General features: G+C 40.9%; 1 protein-coding gene across 2 annotated transcripts in view; it reads right to left on the bottom strand.

Moving 5' to 3' along the window:
* Window positions 1–20,922, bottom strand: part of LOC133640681 (mitogen-activated protein kinase 6-like) — a 38,227-nt gene that overhangs the window by 4,769 nt on the left and 12,536 nt on the right. Inside the window, exons 4-7 of one of the 2 annotated variants that reach the window (XM_062034245.1) lie at window positions 7,321–7,465; window positions 7,091–7,255; window positions 6,833–7,028; window positions 6,567–6,768 (exon numbers count right to left, since the gene is read on the bottom strand). In XM_062034245.1, coding sequence (XP_061890229.1) covers window positions 6,567–6,768; window positions 6,833–7,028; window positions 7,091–7,255; window positions 7,321–7,465 — 708 coding nt within the window. The remainder of the gene's footprint in view (window positions 1–6,566; window positions 6,769–6,832; window positions 7,029–7,090; window positions 7,256–7,320; window positions 7,466–20,922) is intronic. The other variant, XM_062034253.1, reaches the window with a different exon arrangement.

Genomic DNA, 20,922 nt, shown 5'->3' with positions numbered 1-20,922 from the left:
CTAGACGTATAAGATTTCATGGGATTTAGCGATTAGGAGTGACAGATTGTTTGGTAAACGTATAGCATGTTGTATATGTTATAGTTATTTGAATGACTCTTACCATAATATGTTACGTTAACATAGCAGTTGGTTATTTATGCCTCATATAACGTACACTTATTCAGCCTGTTCACTATTCTTTACACATTTTAAAGGCCTACTGAAATGAAACTTTCTTATTTAAACGGGGATAGCAGATCCATTCTATGTGTCATACTTGATCATTTCGCGATATTGCCATATTTTTGCTGACAGGATTTAGTAGAGAACATCGACGATAAAGTTGGCAACTTTTGGTGGCTTATAAAAAAGCCTTGGCTGTAGCGGAAGTAGCGTGACGTCACAGGTTGTGGAGCTCCTCACATCTGCACATTGTTTACAATCATGGCCACCAGCAGAAGTAGCGTGACGTCACAGGTTGTGGAGCTCCTCACATCTGCACATTGTTTACAATCATGGCCACCAGCAGAAGTAGCGTGACGTCACAGGTTGTGGAGCTCCTCACATCTGCACATTGTTTACAATCATGGCCACCAGCAGAAGTAGCGTGACGTCACAGCTTGTGGAGCTCCTCACATCTGCACATTGTTTACAATCATGGCCACCAGCAGAAGTAGCGTGACATCACACGTTGTGGAGCTCCTCACATCTGCACATTGTTTACAATCATGGCCACCAGCAGAAGTAGCGTGACGTCACAGCTTGTGGAGCTCCTCACATCTGCACATTGTTTACAATCATGGCCACCAGCAGAAGTAGCGTGACGTCACAGGTTGTGGAGCTCCTCACATCTGCACATTGTTTACAATCATGGCCACCAGCAGAAGTAGCGTGACGTCACAGGTTGTGGAGCTCCTCACATCTGCACATTGTTTACAATCATGGCCACCAGCAGAAGTAGCGTGACGTCACAGGTTGTGGAGCTCCTCACATCTGCACATTGTTTACAATCATGGCCACCAGCAGAAGTAGCGTGACGTCACAGCTTGTGGAGCTCCTCACATCTGCACATTGTTTACAATCATGGCCACCAGCAGAAGTAGCGTGACGTCACAGGTTGTGGAGCTCCTCACATCTGCACATTGTTTACAATCATGGCCACCAGCAGAAGTAGCGTGACGTCACAGCTTGTGGAGCTCCTCACATCTGCACATTGTTTACAATCATGGCCACCAGCAGAAGTAGCGTGACATCACAGGTTGTGGAGCTCCTCACATCTGCACATTGTTTACAATCATGGCCACCAGCAGAAGTAGCGTGACATCACACGTTGTGGAGCTCCTCACATCTGCACATTGTTTACAATCATGGCCACCAGCAGAAGTAGCGTGACATCACACGTTGTGGAGCTCCTCACATCTGCACATTGTTTACAATCATGGCCACCAGCAGAAGTAGCGTGACATCACACGTTGTGGAGCTCCTCACATCTGCACATTGTTTACAATCATGGCCACCAGCAGAAGTAGCGTGACGTCACAGGTTGTGGAGCTCCTCACATCTGCACATTGTTTACAATCATGGCCACCAGCAGAAGTAGCGTGACATCACAGGTTGTGGAGCTCCTCACATCTGCACATTGTTTACAATCATGGCCACCAGCAGAAGTAGCGTGACGTCACAGCTTGTGGAGCTCCTCACATCTGCACATTGTTTACAATCATGGCCACCAGCAGAAGTAGCGTGACGTCACAGGTTGTGGAGCTCCTCACATCTGCACATTGTTTACAATCATGGCCACCAGCAGAAGTAGCGTGACGTCACAGCTTGTGGAGCTCCTCACATCTGCACATTGTTTACAATCATGGCCACCAGCAGAAGTAGCGTGACATCACAGGTTGTGGAGCTCCTCACATCTGCACATTGTTTACAATCATGGCCACCAGCAGAAGTAGCGTGACATCACACGTTGTGGAGCTCCTCACATCTGCACATTGTTTACAATCATGGCCACCAGCAGAAGTAGCGTGACATCACACGTTGTGGAGCTCCTCACATCTGCACATTGTTTACAATCATGGCCACCAGCAGAAGTAGCGTGACATCACACGTTGTGGAGCTCCTCACATCTGCACATTGTTTACAATCATGGCCACCAGCAGAAGTAGCGTGACGTCACAGGTTGTGGAGCTCCTCACATCTGCACATTGTTTACAATCATGGCCACCAGCAGAAGTAGCGTGACGTCACAGGTTGTGGAGCTCCTCACATCTGCACATTGTTTACAATCATGGCCACCAGCAGCGTGAGCGATTCGGACCGAGAAAGCGACGATTTCCCTATTAATTTGAGCCAGGATGAAAGATTCGTGGATGAGGAAAGTGAGAGTGAAGGATTAGAGGGCAGTGGAAGCGATTAGGGAAGATGCTGTGAGAGGCGGGTGGGACCTGATATTCAGCTGGGAATGACTAGAGTAAATAAACACAAGTCATATATATACTCTATTAGCCACAACACAACCAGGCTTATATTTAATATGCCACATAACAAACACCTCCCCCCTCCCGTCCATATAACCCACCAATACAAATCAAACACCCGCACAACACACTCAATCCCACAGCCCAAAGTACCGTTCAACTCCGTAAAGTTCATACAGCACATATATTTCCCCAAAGTTACGTACGTGACATGCACATAGCGGCACGCACGTACGGGCAAGCCATCAAATGTTTGGAAGCCAAAGCTGCGTACTCACGGTAGCGCGTCTGCTATCCAACTCAAAGTCCTCCTGGTTGTGTTGCTGCAGCCAGCCGCTAATACACCGATCCCACCTACAGCTTTCTTCTTTGCTGTCTTCATTGTTCATTAAACAAATTGCAAAAGATTCACCAACACAGATGTCCACAATAATGTGGAATTTTGCCATGAAAACAGACGACTTAATAGCTGGCCACAATGCTGTCCCAAAATGTCCGCACAATCCGTGACGTCACGCACAAACGTCATCATACCGAGACGTTTTCAGCAGAATATTTTGCGGGAAATTTAAAATGTCACTTTATAAGTTAACCCGGTCGTATTGGCATGTGTTGCAATGTTAAGATGTCATCATTGATGTATAAACTATCAGACTGCGTGGTCGCTAGTAGTGCCTTTCAAATGTCTATTCTTGCTGTTGGCTTTTATCAAATACATTTCCCCCAAAAACGCGACTTATACTCCAGTGCGACTTATATGTTTTTTGTCTTCTTTACTATGCACTTTCGGCCGGTGCGACTTATACTCCGAAAAATACGGTATATTCTTAGTATCAAAATAAAACAAGAAGAACATTTTTCATTAGATCAAACATAAAAAGTGGTTTAGGTAGTGCCTTTAATACTGCATTTGAAATGTGCCCCTTCATATTCAGAAGCAATATGGCTGACAGGAACTTGGCACACAAGTGCTAGCACTGACTTGGAACTCTTACATTCTACAGAGACTATAGTGTGTGCAAGTGCAAGCTATCCAAGTAGCATGTGCTTGCATGACGAATAACTTTACACGACTACTTTGGCGTGATTACTAACTGACTAACATTGTTAGTTTTCAACACTTTTTGATGACTTGGCGGGAGTGAGAGAACACATCCTGGTTATCATAATGAATAACATTTATTTTACTAACACTACTTTTGTGTTTACATTTGATAATAGATAACTTACCTGGACGTCCCTCAATGGGATGTTTTCTCCACAGGTGCTACAGCATGGAACTGGTGCTATTGTGGTATGCCAGCTCCACTTAGCAAAGTTTGCATACCACTGCGTTTTCCTTCCATTTTAGTGTGAAGTGTTACTACAGCTTAGACAACTTTTGTTGCTTCTTACTTCCCTGCTTTTGCTATGGCTCTTGTCCTCTGCTTTCTGCCATTGCCAGTTATGTCGGCCAAAAAGTTTTCTAAACTCTTGCGTATTTAAAAGAGCGATGTTTGTTGTGCAGTGTATGATTGGGACGGCGTGGCGAAGTTGGTAGAGTGGCTGTGCCAGCAATCGGAGTGTTGCTGGTTACTGGGGTTCAATCCCCACCTTCTACCTTCCTAGTCACGTCCGTTGTGTTCTTGGGCAAGACACTTCACCCTTGCTCCTGATGGCTGCTGGTTAGCGCCTTGCATGGCAGCTCCCGCCATCAGTGTGTGAATGTGTGTGTGAATGTGTGTGTGTGTGAATGTGTGTGTGAATGTGTGTGTGTGTGAATGTGTGTGTGAATGGGTAAATGTGGAAATACTGTCAAAAGCGCTTTGAGTACCTTGAAGGTAGAAAAGCGCTATACAAGTGTAACCCATTTATCATTTATTTATTTATCTGACGTAAACACGCTGTGCCACACCTAAACAGCCCGTGCCAAACCTGAGCTTTGACTACTTAGTTTACTAAACGAGGCAAAATGCCGTAAAAATGTATTTACGACGCCACGAGGCAGTGAAAGTTCCTCAAATATATTTTGTCATCGAATTACTCGAGGAATGGTTTCAGCTCTAATACATATACAGTATATACAGTACATATACACACACACGCATACAGTGAGGTCCACAAGTATTTGCACACCCTGCAAGTTGTCCCACTTAGAAATGAGGCAGAGGTGTGAAAAGTTCATCATAGATGTATTTACACTGTTAGAGACATCATCTAAAAAGAAAAATCCGGAAATCACATTGTATGATTTTTGAATGATGTATTTGTATGTTACAGAGGTTCATAAGTATTTGCACACATGAGAACATCAGTGTTAATATTTAGTGCAGAATACAATTACACAGGTCAAAGGTTTCCTAGAGTTCTTCAGCAGGTTTGCACACACGGCAACAAGGATTTTGGTCCACTCCTCCACACAAATCTTCTCTAGATTTTCGGGGCTGTCGCAGAGCAACACAAAGTTTCAGCTCCCTCCGAAGATTTTCTATTGGATTTAGATCTGGAGACTGGCTAGGCCACTATGCTCGGTATGGAGCCACTCCTTGGTTATCCTGGTCATGTTGGAAGACCCATCTTCAATGCTCTGACTGAGGGAAGGAGGTTTTTGGCCAAAATCTCTCAATACGTTCATGCTCTCCTTAATACGGTGCAGTCGTCCTGTCCCCTTTGCTGAAAAGCAACCCCAGAGCATGATGCTTCCACCCCCATGCTTCACTGTAGGGATGGTGTTCTTGGGATGATACTCAACCTTCTTTTTCCTCCAGTGGAGTTCATAGCAAAAAGTTTTATTTTGGTCTCATCTGACCACATGACTTTCTCCCATGACATCCATTGGCAAACTTCAGACTGGGCTGACTTAAGCATGATTTTAAAGCACTATACTGATAGTAGTCTTGGAAACAGCTCTCTTCAGGTCATTCACCAGCTCCTGCCCTGTAGTTCCTCACTTTTACTTAAGCATGATTTTAAAGCACTATACTGATAGTAGTCTTGGAAACAGCTCTCTTCAGGTCATTCACCAGCTCCTGCCCTGTAGTTCCTCACTTTTCTTATCAGGAGTGAGCCCCAGTCTGAGGTAGATAAGCAGTCATGTTTAGCCTCTTCCATTTTCAAATAGTTGATCTATTCTCACCAAGCTGCTTCCCAATTGTCTTATAGCCTTTTCCAGCTTTGTGGAGCACTACAATGTTGTCTCTGGTCTCTTTTGACAGCTCTTTGGTCTTGCCCATGGTAGCAGTTGGACTTTGACTGACTACGGGCTGCATAGGTGACTTTAATGAGCTCAAAGGGGTGGTGGGTGGGTGATTAGTTGTGGGGTAAAGGTGGATTTTTGTAAGGTAGACTGACAGCTCTTTGAGAGTCATAATTCTTGCTGATTGTCATGTGTGCAAATACTTATGAACCCCAGTAACATACAAATAAATCATTTAAAAAAAAATCATACAATGTGATTTCTGGATTTTTCTTTTTAGATGATGTCTCTAACAGTGTAAATACATCTATGATGAACTTTTCACACCTCTGCCTCATTTCTAAGTGGGACAACTTGCTAAATTGCAGGGTGTGCTAATAATACTTGTGGACCTCACTGTATGTATCACACACACACACACACACACACACACACACACACACACACACACACACACACACACACACACACACACACACACACACACACACACACACACACACACACACACACACACACACACACACACACACACACACACACACACACACACACACACACACACACACACACACACAAACATACAGTACATATGTGTCTATATACACATACAAACATGCGTATATACACATAAATACACACGTACACACAGACGTACACATTCGTGTATATACACAGAAACATACACACACAAGTATAATGTAGTAACAGACACCATAACAATATGTAATATGTACAATATACACACTGCAAGTATATATATAATGTAGTAACAGACAACTTCATAACAATATGTAATATGCACACTGCAAGTATATATATCATGTAGTAACACACACCTTCATAACAATATGTAATATGTACAATATACACTCTGCAAGTACAGTATATATATATAATGTAGTAACAGACACCTTCATAATACGCACCTGAACCACCTCCTCATGGGTTACATCAGAGAGGCCCCTGGGGTCCACTTGGACTTCATCGGGGTCATGGGTGCTGTGCAGGTGCCAGTCAGGCTCTGACAACTGGCTGTCATGGTACCTGCTGCACAACTGGCTGTCATGGTACCTGCTACACAACTGGCTGTCATGGTACCTGCTACACAACTGGCTGTCATGGTACCTGCTGCACACACAGAGAAGCAGGTGAGGTTGATAGGAAGACAAGATGGCACCTTGCAGGAACTTACCTGTCCCAAGTGTGGCTGTGGCTGTGGTCCATGAGCAGGATATCGTCCACTTCATCCTCGATGTGGAAAGGGTGCAGAGAGATGGGCTCGTCTAAGGGGAAGGAGTAGTCGGCCATGTAGGGGTGAGCCAGAGCCTCCTCCGCAGTCAGACGATCCATGGGGTTGAAGGTCAGAATCTTCTCCAGGAAGTCCAGGGCTGTGCATGGAATGGCAATGAAGCTTTGACGGCCATTTTATTTGTGCTTCCAAGAACAATACCTTGAGGACTGACGCCAGGCAGGAGTTGGATGAGTGGGATGTGGGGCTTGGACATGTCTTTGTGGGTGAAGACTGGTATCACACTGTGGAGCTCCTGACAGTCCTCCTCTCTCAGGACAGGGATGGACTCCAGGATGAGCTGCATCTGCTCCAGTTCATGAGCTCCTAATGGATCAGACACAGTTGTAACCTTGGTTCCCAGGTGATGTGGTTCTGGTTTCTGAACTGACCTGCAAACAGTGTCTTCCCAGTTAGCATCTCCGCAAAGATGCAGCCAGCGGCCCACATGTCGATGGCTTTGGTGTAGTTGTTTGGAGACAGCAGCAGGCGGGGGGACCTGTACCACTTGGTGACCAGACCTTCAGACAGGTGACCCTGGATCACAGGCAACATGTTGGTCACAACACAGCAAAACAACCAAGACCTGTACCACTTGGTGACCAGGGGCCGTACTTATCAAGCTTCTTAGAGTGCCATTTTACACTTAAGTCCTGAGAATTTGCGAAATTTAGTCCTACTCTCAAACTTAAAAATAAAAGCTTTTTATCAACGTTCTTAAGTCTAAGAATCACTCCTACTCTCCACCATATTTAAGAGACCTTCAGAGGTGTCTTAAGTGGTTAGGAGTTGCCAGCAGGGGATGGCACTGAGGCGAGAGAGACGTGCACGAACATTCAGGGAGCGGAACGATGTCCTGGATTTGTTTGATGACGAGCAGCTGATCAAACGGTATCGTTTAGACAGAGCGGGTATTATTTTTGTCACAGATTTGATACTTTTCGATTCCATGTTGATTTCTGCATGTGTCTGCAGTGGGCTAGTATATATAGAGCCACCCACACCAGTTTCAAATTAGTTGCCTAATTAATGAATTGGAAAGAAAATGTTATGACAGTAGCGTATACACACATACCGTGAGGTGAGTGACGTCAGTGAGTGTGTGGGCGAGAGAAGAGAAGAGAGGGAGCGGTAGCGTGAGTGCCGGCGGGGACTAGTTTGTTTTGTATTATTTTGTAGTTTATTGTCAAAATATACACTCCCATTGTCCACTTAAATATTTCCAAGATATTTCTTTATTCTTAGACAACGGATTCCCTTCCGTGATTGGTCATTTCTATGGACACAGAAATGACGTCACCTAAAATTCCATTTACGGCACATAGTAATGTCGTAATTCATCTCTGAGTGTGACACTTAAGATTCAGTCCTACACTTCGCTGAAAGTGTGAGTAAGACGCTTGATAACTAACTTTTAAGTGCAGCTTTCAGCGAAGAATTTATTTACTCTTAAGTCAACTCTTAGCAGACTTCTTAGGAGTAATTCTGAGAAGCTTGATAAGTACGGCCCCAGACCTTCAGACAGGTGACCATGGATCACAGGTAAGGCTGAAACGACGCGTCGACGTAATCGGTTACGTAAATACGTCGACGCGTCACATAATGACGTCACACTACCGTCATGGCGAAGCGCAAAGCAGACGATCAAAGAAGACGATGCGAGCGGTGCGAGCGAGGGGGGAAAAGCATGCCAAAAGTGGTCAAAAGTGTGAAAGTATTTCAATAAACGGCCTAATAATGTTGTATGCACACTGTGTCGAGCGGAAATGGCCTATCATAGCAGCACAACGGCTATGAACCAACATTTGAAAAGAAAACCATCAACCATCAACTAGTCAATCGTCCGCGTTAGCATACGTTGTCATCATTACACAAAAACATGAATGTGTCATTTGTATCTGCTAGGGGTGTAACGGTACGTGTTTTGTATTGAACCGTTTCGGTACGGGGCTTTCGGTTCGGTACGGGGGTGTACCGAACGAGTTTCTAAGCTAAAGCTAAAGTCTTAACAAGCTGCTTTGCTCCGTCTGCCTCTGTCTCAGCACGCAGCATTGTCCCACCCATACAACCATCTGATTGGTACACACGCAGCATTGTCCCACCCACACAACCATCTGATTGGTACACACGCAGCATTGTCCCACCCACACAACCATCTGATTGGTACACACGAAGCATTATCAGCCAATCAGCAGTGCGTATTCAGAGCGCATGTAGTCAGCGCTTCAGCGTGGAGCAGATAGGTGTTTAGCAGGTAAGGATCAGGCAGCGGACTCTCCCCAAATGATAATAAACACCTCCCAGTCAACTACTAGTAACATCACTATGAGCCCGTTGACCTTCTAGAAACTTAAACTGCAGCTCAGCTCACTCGCAGTCCTGACTTGAGGTATAGGCTAATTAGCTCTCAGTTCCAGCCACATCGACCCCTTCTGAGCGCCTATTTTCAGCTGCTGGGAATATTGTAAACAAGAAAAGAAGCAGAGCATGTAGACATGCTAACCTTTCTTCATTACAACTGTTAGTCACTCACTGGAATGAGTAGAATTGGTTATTGTGTACTGTGTTGGACTGGATGTTTATTTTGCACACTTTAAAACCAATACTTAATGTTTACAGTGCTCCAGAATATTTAGATTGGCACTTTTTTGTATTGGATGTTTATCTTTATTTTTGCACATTTTAGCGAATAAGCAATACTTTCACTTTTGTTGAAATGTTTACACTGTTGTTACATAATATTTCGTTATGCACTTTTTTGTATTGGATGTTTATCTTTATTTTTGCACATTTTAAAGCAAAATAAGCAATACTTTTACTTTTGAAATGCTTATACTATTGCAGAATATTAAGATTTGCACTGGATGTTGACTTTTATATTTGCACATTAAAAAGCAAATAAGCTACTTTTAATTTTGTTAAATGTTAAAAGTTTTAAATGTTTACATTGTTACAGAATATTTAGTCATGTTGTTGTCAATGTTGACTGAGTGGCCATACTTCTTTTTTTTTGTAAATAAAAGCCATGCCTTTTGAAAAAACGGGCCTACATTTATTTTTTCATCTTCATTTTGAATAAAAAAATAATCGGTAAAAGGAAAAATAATCTATAGATTAATCGAAAAAAATAATCTATAGATTAACCGATTAATTGAAAAAAAATAATCTAGATTAATCGATAGAAAAATAATCGTTAGCTGCAGCCTTAATCACAGGCAACATGTTGGTCACAACACAGCAAAGAGAACAGTGTTCAGACACGTGCAGACTGTCAGCGCACTTAGAGCTGCACGCAGGCACGGAGTAAAAGAACACCCTCACTGTCCTCATGTGCTAGTGGCTCCACAATGGCCCACTCACCAATGCTCCTGGTTCTGGTTCTGCCCTAAAGCAGCTATTAAAGTCACAGTTGCACCACAACTAGTTGGTGACTTGCACCACAACTTGAGGCTTGTGAATTCCAGCAACAACACAGATGCTATAAAAAGTTTTTTAGTTTGCCTTAAAACAGAAAATAGTCTTGAAATCACCTTCAAATTATTCTTTTGAAATTATTTAAATTATACAGCCCTTTGAGACACTTGTGATTTAGGGCTGTATAAATAAACATTGATTGATTGATTGATTGATTGATTTATTAACATTTCTTTTAATTAGAGATGCACATTGAAATTATTTATAAACATTTCTTTTAATTAGAGATGCACATTGAAATAATTTCTTAAACTAGGCCCACACAGGAATTATTTATCAAATGTGTTTTTTAATTAGAGCTGCACATTGAAATTATTTATAACATTATTTTTTAGAGTTGCACACTGCAGTTGTTTCTTAAACAAGGCCTGCACATTGAAATTATTTATACATGTACTTTTAATTAAGGCTGCACATTGAAAATATTTCTTAAACCGATTATTCTATTGAGTTTTTGATGAATCTGTACGTTTAATTATTAATTATTATTGTAGTGATGCAACCCATTTCATGAACTACTTCCCCAAAATGAGTACTGTGTATATTACACCATGTAAATACTAAATGAGTACTGTGTATATTATATCATGTAAATACTAAATGAGTACTGTGTATATTACATCATGTAAATACTAAATGAGTACTGTGTATATTACACCATGTAAATACTAAATGAGTACTGTGTATATTACATCATGTAAATACTAAATGAGTACTGTGTATATTACAACATGTAAATACTAAATGAGTACTGTGTATATTACATCATGTAAATACTAAATGAGTACTGTGTATATTACACCATGTAAATACTAAATGAGTACTGTGTATATTACATCATGTAAATACTAAATGAGTACTGTGTATATTACAACATGTAAATACTAAATGAGTACTGTGTATATTATATCATGTAAATACTAAATGAGTACTGTGTATATTACATCATGTAAATACTAAATGAGTACTGTGTATATTACATCATGTAAATACTAAATGAGTACTGTGTATATTACACCATGTAAATACTAAATGAGTACTGTGTATATTACACCATGTAAATACTAAATGAGTACTGTGTATATTACACCATGTAAATACTAAATGAGTACTGTGTATATTACACCATGTAAATAGTAAATGAGTACTGTGTATATTACACCATGTAAATACTAAATGAGTACTGTGTATATTGCATCATGTAAATACTAAATGAGTACTGTGTATATTGCATCATGTAAATACTAAATGAGTACTGTGTATATTGCATCATGTAAATACTAAATGAGTACTGTGTATATTACACCATGTAAATACTAAATGAGTACTGTGTATATTACATCATGTAAATACTAAATGAGTACTGTGTATATTACAACATGTAAATACTAAATGAGTACTGTGTATATTATATCATGTAAATACTAAATGAGTACTGTGTATATTACATCATGTAAATACTAAATGAGTACTGTGTATATTACATCATGTAAATACTAAATGAGTACTGTGTATATTACATCATGTAAATACTAAATGAGTACTGTGTATATTACATCATGTAATACTAAATGAGTACTGTGTATATTACACCATGTAAATACTAAATGAGTACTGTGTATATTACATCATGTAAATACTAAATGAGTACTGTGTATATTACACCATGTAAATACTAAATGAGTAATGTGTATATTACATCATGTAAATACTAAATGAGTACCGTATTTTCCGCACCATAAGCCGCACCTAAAAACCACAATTTTTGTCAAAAGCAGACAGTGCGGCTAATAACCCGGTGCGCCTTATATATGGATTAATATTCATATTTATTTTCATAAGGTTTAGGTCTCGCAACTACGGTAAACAGTCGCCATCTTTTTTCCCCGTAAAAGAGGAAGCGCTTCTTCTTCTACGGTAAGCAACCGCCCCCATAGAAGAGGAAGCGCTTCTTCTTCTACTGTAAGCAACCGCCAAGGTGAGCACCCGCCCCCGTAGAAGAAGAATCTCGCGGATATTTAATTTCATTTGTTTTTCTGTAAAGACAACAAAATGTCTCCTACTAAGAGACACGCGTACAAGGTTCCACTGACTTTTGATATTCATGTGAACCGCACTGTGGATACAACGGGAGCACGTACGGTGAATATTCGCACCACAGGGAATGAGAAGTCGTCCTACTGTGGTTCTAGCTTGCCATGCTAACGGCCAGAAACTTCCACCCACGGTGATATTCAAAAGGAAGACCTTGCCAAAAGAGAACTTTCCAGCCGGCGTCATCATAAAAGCTAACTCGAAGGGATGGATGGCTGAAGAAAAGATGAGCGAGTGGTTGATAGACGTTCACGCGAAGACACCGGGTGACTTTTTTCACGCAGCGCCGTTCCTGTTGATCTACGACTGCATGCGCGTCCACATCATCGATGGTGTCAAAAAACAAGTGAAGCACACCGAAGAAGAAGAATTCGAGGGATTTGTAGATGAGTAATAACTTCAGAAAGTGAGCTTTAAATGTTTATTTTGTGTGTTGCGTGACACTAACGTATGAGCAACGTTGAGTTATTGATGTAGCTATTGCTCTGCACTATTTTGAGTGTTACTATTTTTGTGATTGCACATTTGCACATTACATTTTGGGAGTGAACAGAGTTGTTAGAACGCTGGTTTGTAATATATTATTAAAGTTTGACTGACCTATCTGACTGTTTTGTTGACATTCCCTTTAGCGTAGCGTAGGTGCGGCTAATAGCACGGGGCGGCTAATAGGTAAACAAAGTTTTGAAATATGCCGTTCATTAAACGTGCGGCTAATAACACGGGGCGCCTTATGGTGCGGAAAATACGGTACTGTGTATATTACACCATGTAAATACTAAATGAGTACTGTGTATATTACACCATGTAAATACTAAATGAGTACTGTGTATATTACACCATGTAAATACTAAATGAGTACTGTGTATATTACACCATGTAAATACTAAATGAGTAATGTGTATATTACATCATGTAAATACTAAATGAGTACTGTGTATATTACACCATGTAAATACTAAATGAGTACTGTGTATATTACATCATGTAAATACTAAATGAGTACTGTGTATATTACACCATGTAAATACTAAATGAGTACTGTGTATATTACACCATGTAAATACTAAATGAGTAATGTGTATATTACATCATGTAAATACTAAATGAGTACTGTGTATATTACACCATGTAAATACTAAATGAGTACTGTGTATATTACACCATGTAAATACTAAATGAGTACTGTGTATATTACACCATGTAAATACTAAATGAGTACTGTGTATATTACACCATGTAAATACTAAATGAGTACTGTGTATATTACACCATGTAAATACTAAATGAGTACTGTGTATATTACACCATGTAAATACTAAATGAGTACTGTGTATATTACACCATGTAAATACTAAATGAGTACTGTGTATATTACACCATGTAAATACTAAATGAGTACTGTGTATATTACACCATGTAAATACTAAATGAGTACTGTGTATATTACACCATGTAAATACTAAATGAGTACTGTGTATATTACACCATGTAAATACTAAATGAGTACTGTGTATATTACACCATGTAAATACTAAATGAGTAATGTGTATATTACACCATGTAAATACTAAATGAGTACTGTGTATATTACACCATGTAAATACTAAATGAGTACTGTGTATATTACACCATGTAAATACTAAATGAGTACTGTGTATATTACACCATGTAAATACTAAATGAGTAATGTGTATATTACATCATGTAAATACTAAATGAGTACTGTGTATATTACACCATGTAAATACTAAATGAGTACTGTGTATATTACACCATGTAAATACTAAATGAGTACTGTGTATATTACACCATGTAAATACTAAATGAGTACTGTGTATATTACACTATGTAAATACTAAATGAGTACTGTGTATATTACACCATGTAAATACTAAATGAGTACTGTGTATATTACACCATGTAAATACTAAATGAGTACTGTGTATATTACATCATGTAAATACTAAATGAGTACTGTGTATATTGCATCATGTAAATACTAAATGAGTACTGTGTATATTACATCATGTAAATACTAAATGAGTACTGTGTATATTACACCATGTAAATACTAAATGAGTACTGTGTATATTACACCATGTAAATACTAAATGAGTACTGTGTATATTACATCATGTAAATACTAAGTGAGTACTGTGTATATTACATCATGTAAATACTAAGTGAGTACTGTGTATATTACACCATGTAAATACTAAGTGAGTACTGTGTATATTACACCATGTAAATACTAAGTGAGTACTGTGTATATTACATCATGTAAATATTGAGTTGACTATTTAACTGTATTTCATGTACAATGACAAAGTAAACGGCAATTATTGTGTTGTATGTAAGAACTTTCAGTGCATGTAAGCCTTGGCTCATGTTCTATGGCGGCCATCTTACCGCCACGCAAGCACCTCCAACAAACGCTTAGTGAACCCAGTTGTAGTTTATGTGTTTTGGACTTTCACCCACTTGCAATTGTGAAGTATTAGTGTCAACTAAAGCTGGACTGGTCATGGGATGTCCAGTCCAAGGATATTTCTTCACTGTCGTGTCATTCAGGACTAACTGGTGTGACGGCTCCTGATTTCTTCAACATGGCGCCACCTTTAAGACTTCTCAGCACAAAGGAGAAGAGGTGTGGCCAGGAAAGGAATATATATTTGGCATTTGTGTCCCAGTAGCATCACTGTGGTCCTAATATGGCCACATTACAATGATTGGGAACTACTTCCTCTTTATGCACACAAATAGTCTTGGTAGCACTAAAACAAATCATACAAAGTCTGGTTTTAAAAGAAATAGGTCAAGTGTGTGCGCTCCCTTCAGTTGGATTGTTGTAGCAAGAACTCCTGTGAACCCTTGAATCCCAGATCTCATACCTTCCAGTAAAACCTAGTTTTCACACATACACAGGACTTCCTTTTGTAGAAGAAAGGATCAACCTTGGTCAGTGCGCCACAAGACGAGGGTCGGAGCTTTACAAGTCAAAGTGAATTCTTGTCATTCTTCACATCCAGGAGGACTGCCAGCTTCACACACACATTACTTGCTCAGAACAAAGGAGAGAGCAAACTCAAGCAGGAAATAATCAGGAGCGGTTATTAAATCCAGCAGGACAGAAAGTGTGAGCATATTTAGAAACCAAGTCAACATGACTATTGATCCAGTTGTAGCTCACACTCCGTGTGTTTCCATACACTACACTTCTCAAATCATTTGGCTCAAAGAGATTTCTTAAATACATGGAAAGACCTTAATCTGATTGTTTGTTTTCTGAAACACGGGATTAACACACCTAGATGATGTGAGTGGGAGACCTTATCAGCACCCTCATCTCTATGGAGGACCAACACGCCGCTCTTGACAACATTATTCAAAGAAGAAAAACCCGGTGGGGGTAACCAACAAGCCTATAGAGTAACGAATAATATATCCATTTTTTTCAATACATGACGAAAAACCAAACCGTCTAAAAAGTGTCAGGATGTTGTTAAAGCAGACACTTTAATACGTGACATGGTGCTCTCTTAAATTAATAATACAGCTTGGAAATAACACAATGCAGTTAAACAGGGTGACCTTTAATACCGCTAGCTTAATGCTAACATACAAGGGCCTGGCACATTGACAAGCTAACCCAAATTAGCATAGAGCACATATAGACAAACAATCACACTACGAACAGTCTCCAATCAACCTAACCTACATATTTTGCTCATGTGGGAGTACCTGCAGAACACACACACACACACACACACACACACACACACACACACACACACACACACACACACACACACACACACACACACACACACACACACACACACACACACACACACACACACACACACACACACACACACACACACACACACACACACACAGAGAGAGAGAGAGTAGACGTCAGTAGCTATGAACACATTTCATCAGATTAAAAAAAACAGGCCATTGGGAATATTCTGACCCAATCACACGCGTTCCAATCAAATTTTCATTCCACCTACAATCTGATACATCACTAAGCTTTAGAACTTTGTTGTAAAAATCTCCTTCCGCGTCTGTTCCTGTCACCCACATTTCAGGCTGGCCGCTCTGGAAAGACTGTGTGGAAACGCAGCCCACCCACAGTGCTTGGTGCCTGCTTTGACTTACATGACCATAGTATATCATGCAAAAGACTGTGTGGAAACCCACAGTGCTTGGTGCCTGCTGTGACTTACATGACCATAGTATATCATGCAAAAGACTGTGTGGAAACGCACAGTGCTTGGTGCCTGCTTTGACTTACATGACCATAGTATATCATGCAAAAGACTGTGTGGAAACGCACAGTGCTTGGTGCCTGCTTGGACTTACATGACCATAGTATATCATGCAAAAGACTGTGTGGAAACGCACAGTGCTTGGTGCCTGCTGTGACTTACATGACCATAGTATATCATGCAAAAGACTGTGTGGAAACGCACAGTGCTTGGTGCCTGCTTTGACTTACATGACCATAGTATATCATGCAAAAGACTGTGTGGAAACGCACAGTGCTTGGTGCCTGCTTTGACTTACATGACCATAGTATATCATGTAAAAGACTGTGTGGAAACACACAGTGCTTGGTGCCTGCTTTGACTTACATGACCATAGTATATCATGTAAAAGACTGTGTGGAAACGCACAGTGCTTGGTGCCTGCTTTGACTTACATGACCATAGTATATCATGTAAAAGACTGTGTGGAAACGCACAGTGCTTGGTGCCTGCTTTGACTTACATGACCATAGTATATCATGTAAAAGACTGTGTGGAAACACACAGTGCTTGGTGCCTGCTTTGACTTACATGACCATAGTATATCATGTAAAAGACTGTGTGGAAACGCACAGTGCTTGGTGCCTGCTTTGACTTACATGACCATAGTATATCATGTAAAAGACTGTGTGGAAACACACAGTGCTTGGTGCCTGCTTTGACTTACATGACCATAGTATATCATGCAAAAGACTGTGTGGAAACGCACAGTGCTTGGTGCCTGCTGTGACTTACATGACCATAGTATATCATGCAAAAGACTGTGTGGAAACGCACAGTGCTTGGTGCCTGCTTTGACTTACATGACCATAGTATATCATGCAAAAGACTGTGTGGAAACGCACAGTGCTTGGTGCCTGCTTTGACTTACATGACCATAGTATATCATGTAAAAGACTGTGTGGAAACACACAGTGCTTGGTGCCTGCTTTGACTTACATGACCATAGTATATCATGTAAAAGACTGTGTGGAAACGCACAGTGCTTGGTGCCTGCTTTGACTTACATGACCATAGTATATCATGTAAAAGACTGTGTGGAAACGCACAGTGCTTGGTGCCTGCTTTGACTTACATGACCATAGTATATCATGTAAAAGACTGTGTGGAAACACACAGTGCTTGGTGCCTGCTTTGACTTACATGACCATAGTATATCATGTAAAAGACTGTGTGGAAACACACAGTGCTTGGTGCCTGCTTTGATTTACATGACCATAGTATATCATGCAAAAGACTGTGTGGAAACGCACAGTGCTTGGTGCCTGCTTTGACTTACATGACCATAGTATATCATGCAAAAGACTGTGTGGAAACGCACAGTGCTTGGTGCCTGCTTTGACTTACATGACCATAGTATATCATGCAAAAGACTGTGTGGAAACGCACAGTGCTTGGTGCCTGCTGTGACTTACATGACCATAGTATATCATGCAAAAGACTGTGTGGAAACGCACAGTGCTTGGTGCCTGCTTTGACTTACATGACCATAGTATATCATGCAAAAGACTGTGTGGAAACGCACAGTGCTTGGTGCCTGCTTTGACTTACATGACCATAGTATATCATGTAAAAGACTGTGTGGAAACACACAGTGCTTGGTGCCTGCTTTGACTTACATGACCATAGTATATCATGTAAAAGACTGTGTGGAAACGCACAGTGCTTGGTGCCTGCTTTGACTTACATGACCATAGTATATCATGTAAAAGACTGTGTGGAAACACACAGTGCTTGGTGCCTGCTTTGATTTACATGACCATAGTATATCATGCAAAAGACTGTGGAAACGCACAGTGCTTGGTGCCTGCTTTGACTTACATGACCATAGTATATCATGCAAAAGACTGTGTGGAAACGCACAGTGCTTGGTGCCTGCTTTGACTTACATGACCATAGTATATCATGTAAAAGACTGTGTGGAAACGCACAGTGCTTGGTGCCTGCTTTGACTTACATGACCATAGTATATCATGTAAAAGACTGTGTGGAAACACACAGTGCTTGGTGCCTGCTTTGACTTACATGACCATAGTATATCATGTAAAAGACTGTGTGGAAACACACAGTGCTTGGTGCCTGCTTTGATTTACATGACCATAGTATATCATGCAAAAGACTGTGTGGAAACGCACAGTGCTTGGTGCCTGCTTTGACTTACATGACCATAGTATATCATGCAAAAGACTGTGTGGAAACGCACAGTGCTTGGTGCCTGCTTTGACTTACATGACCATAGTATATCATGCAAAAGACTGTGTGGAAACGCACAGTGCTTGGTGCCTGCTGTGACTTACATGACCATAGTATATCATGTAAAAGACTGTGTGGAAACACACAGTGCTTGGTGCCTGCTTTGATTTACATGACCATAGTATATCATGCAAAAGACTGTGGAAACGCACAGTGCTTGGTGCCTGCTTTGACTTACATGACCATAGTATATCATGCAAAAGACTGTGTGGAAACGCACAGTGCTTGGTGCCTGCTTTGACTTACATGACCATAGTATATCATGTAAAAGACTGTGTGGAAACGCACAGTGCTTGGTGCCTGCTTTGACTTACATGACCATAGTATATCATGTAAAAGACTGTGTGGAAACACACAGTGCTTGGTGCCTGCTTTGACTTACATGACCATAGTATATCATGTAAAAGACTGTGTGGAAACACACAGTGCTTGGTGCCTGCTTTGATTTACATGACCATAGTATATCATGCAAAAGACTGTGTGGAAACGCACAGTGCTTGGTGCCTGCTTTGACTTACATGACCATAGTATATCATGCAAAAGACTGTGTGGAAACGCACAGTGCTTGGTGCCTGCTTTGACTTACATGACCATAGTATATCATGCAAAAGACTGTGTGGAAACGCACAGTGCTTGGTGCCTGCTGTGACTTACATGACCATAGTATATCATGCAAAAGACTGTGTGGAAACGCACAGTGCTTGGTGCCTGCTTTGACTTACATGACCATAGTATATCATGCAAAAGACTGTGTGGAAACGCACAGTGCTTGGTGCCTGCTTTGACTTACATGACCATAGTATATCATGTAAAAGACTGTGTGGAAACACACAGTGCTTGGTGCCTGCTTTGACTTACATGACCATAGTATATCATGTAAAAGACTGTGTGGAAACGCACAGTGCTTGGTGCCTGCTTTGACTTACATGACCATAGTATATCATGTAAAAGACTGTGTGGAAACACACAGTGCTTGGTGCCTGCTTTGATTTACATGACCATAGTATATCATGCAAAAGACTGTGGAAACGCACAGTGCTTGGTGCCTGCTTTGACTTACATGACCATAGTATATCATGCAAAAGACTGTGTGGAAACGCACAGTGCTTGGTGCCTGCTTTGACTTACATGACCATAGTATATCATGCAAAAGACTGTGTGGAAACGCACAGTGCTTGGTGCCTGCTTTGACTTACATGACCATAGTATATCATGCAAAAGACTGTGTGGGAACGCACAGTGCTTGGTGCCTGCTTTGACTTACATGACCATAGTATATCATGCAAAAGACTGTGTGGAAACGCACAGTGCTTGGTGCCTGCTTTGACTTACATGACCATAGTATATCATGCAAAAGACTGTGTGGAAACGCACAGTGCTTGGTGCCTGCTTTGACTTACATGACCATAGTATATCATGTAAAAGACTGTGTGGAAACACACAGTGCTTGGTGCCTGCTTTGACTTACATGACCATAGTATATCATGTAAAAGACTGTGTGGAAACGCACAGTGCTTGGTGCCTGCTTTGACTTACATGACCATAGTATATCATGTAAAAGACTGTGTGGAAACGCACAGTGCTTGGTGCCTGCTTTGACTTACATGACCATAGTATATCATGTAAAAGACTGTGTGGAAACACACAGTGCTTGGTGCCTGCTTTGACTTACATGACCATAGTATATCATGTAAAAGACTGTGTGGAAACACACAGTGCTTGGTGCCTGCTTTGATTTACATGACCATAGTATATCATGCAAAAGACTGTGTGGAAACGCACAGTGCTTGGTGCCTGCTTTGACTTACATGACCATAGTATATCATGCAAAAGACTGTGTGGAAACGCACAGTG

This window comes from Entelurus aequoreus, linkage group LG02, assembly GCF_033978785.1.
Source record: "Entelurus aequoreus isolate RoL-2023_Sb linkage group LG02, RoL_Eaeq_v1.1, whole genome shotgun sequence".
In the NCBI taxonomy this organism is placed as follows: Eukaryota; Metazoa; Chordata; class Actinopteri; order Syngnathiformes; family Syngnathidae; genus Entelurus; species Entelurus aequoreus.
This window is presented reverse-complemented; position numbering and strand designations above follow the sequence as displayed.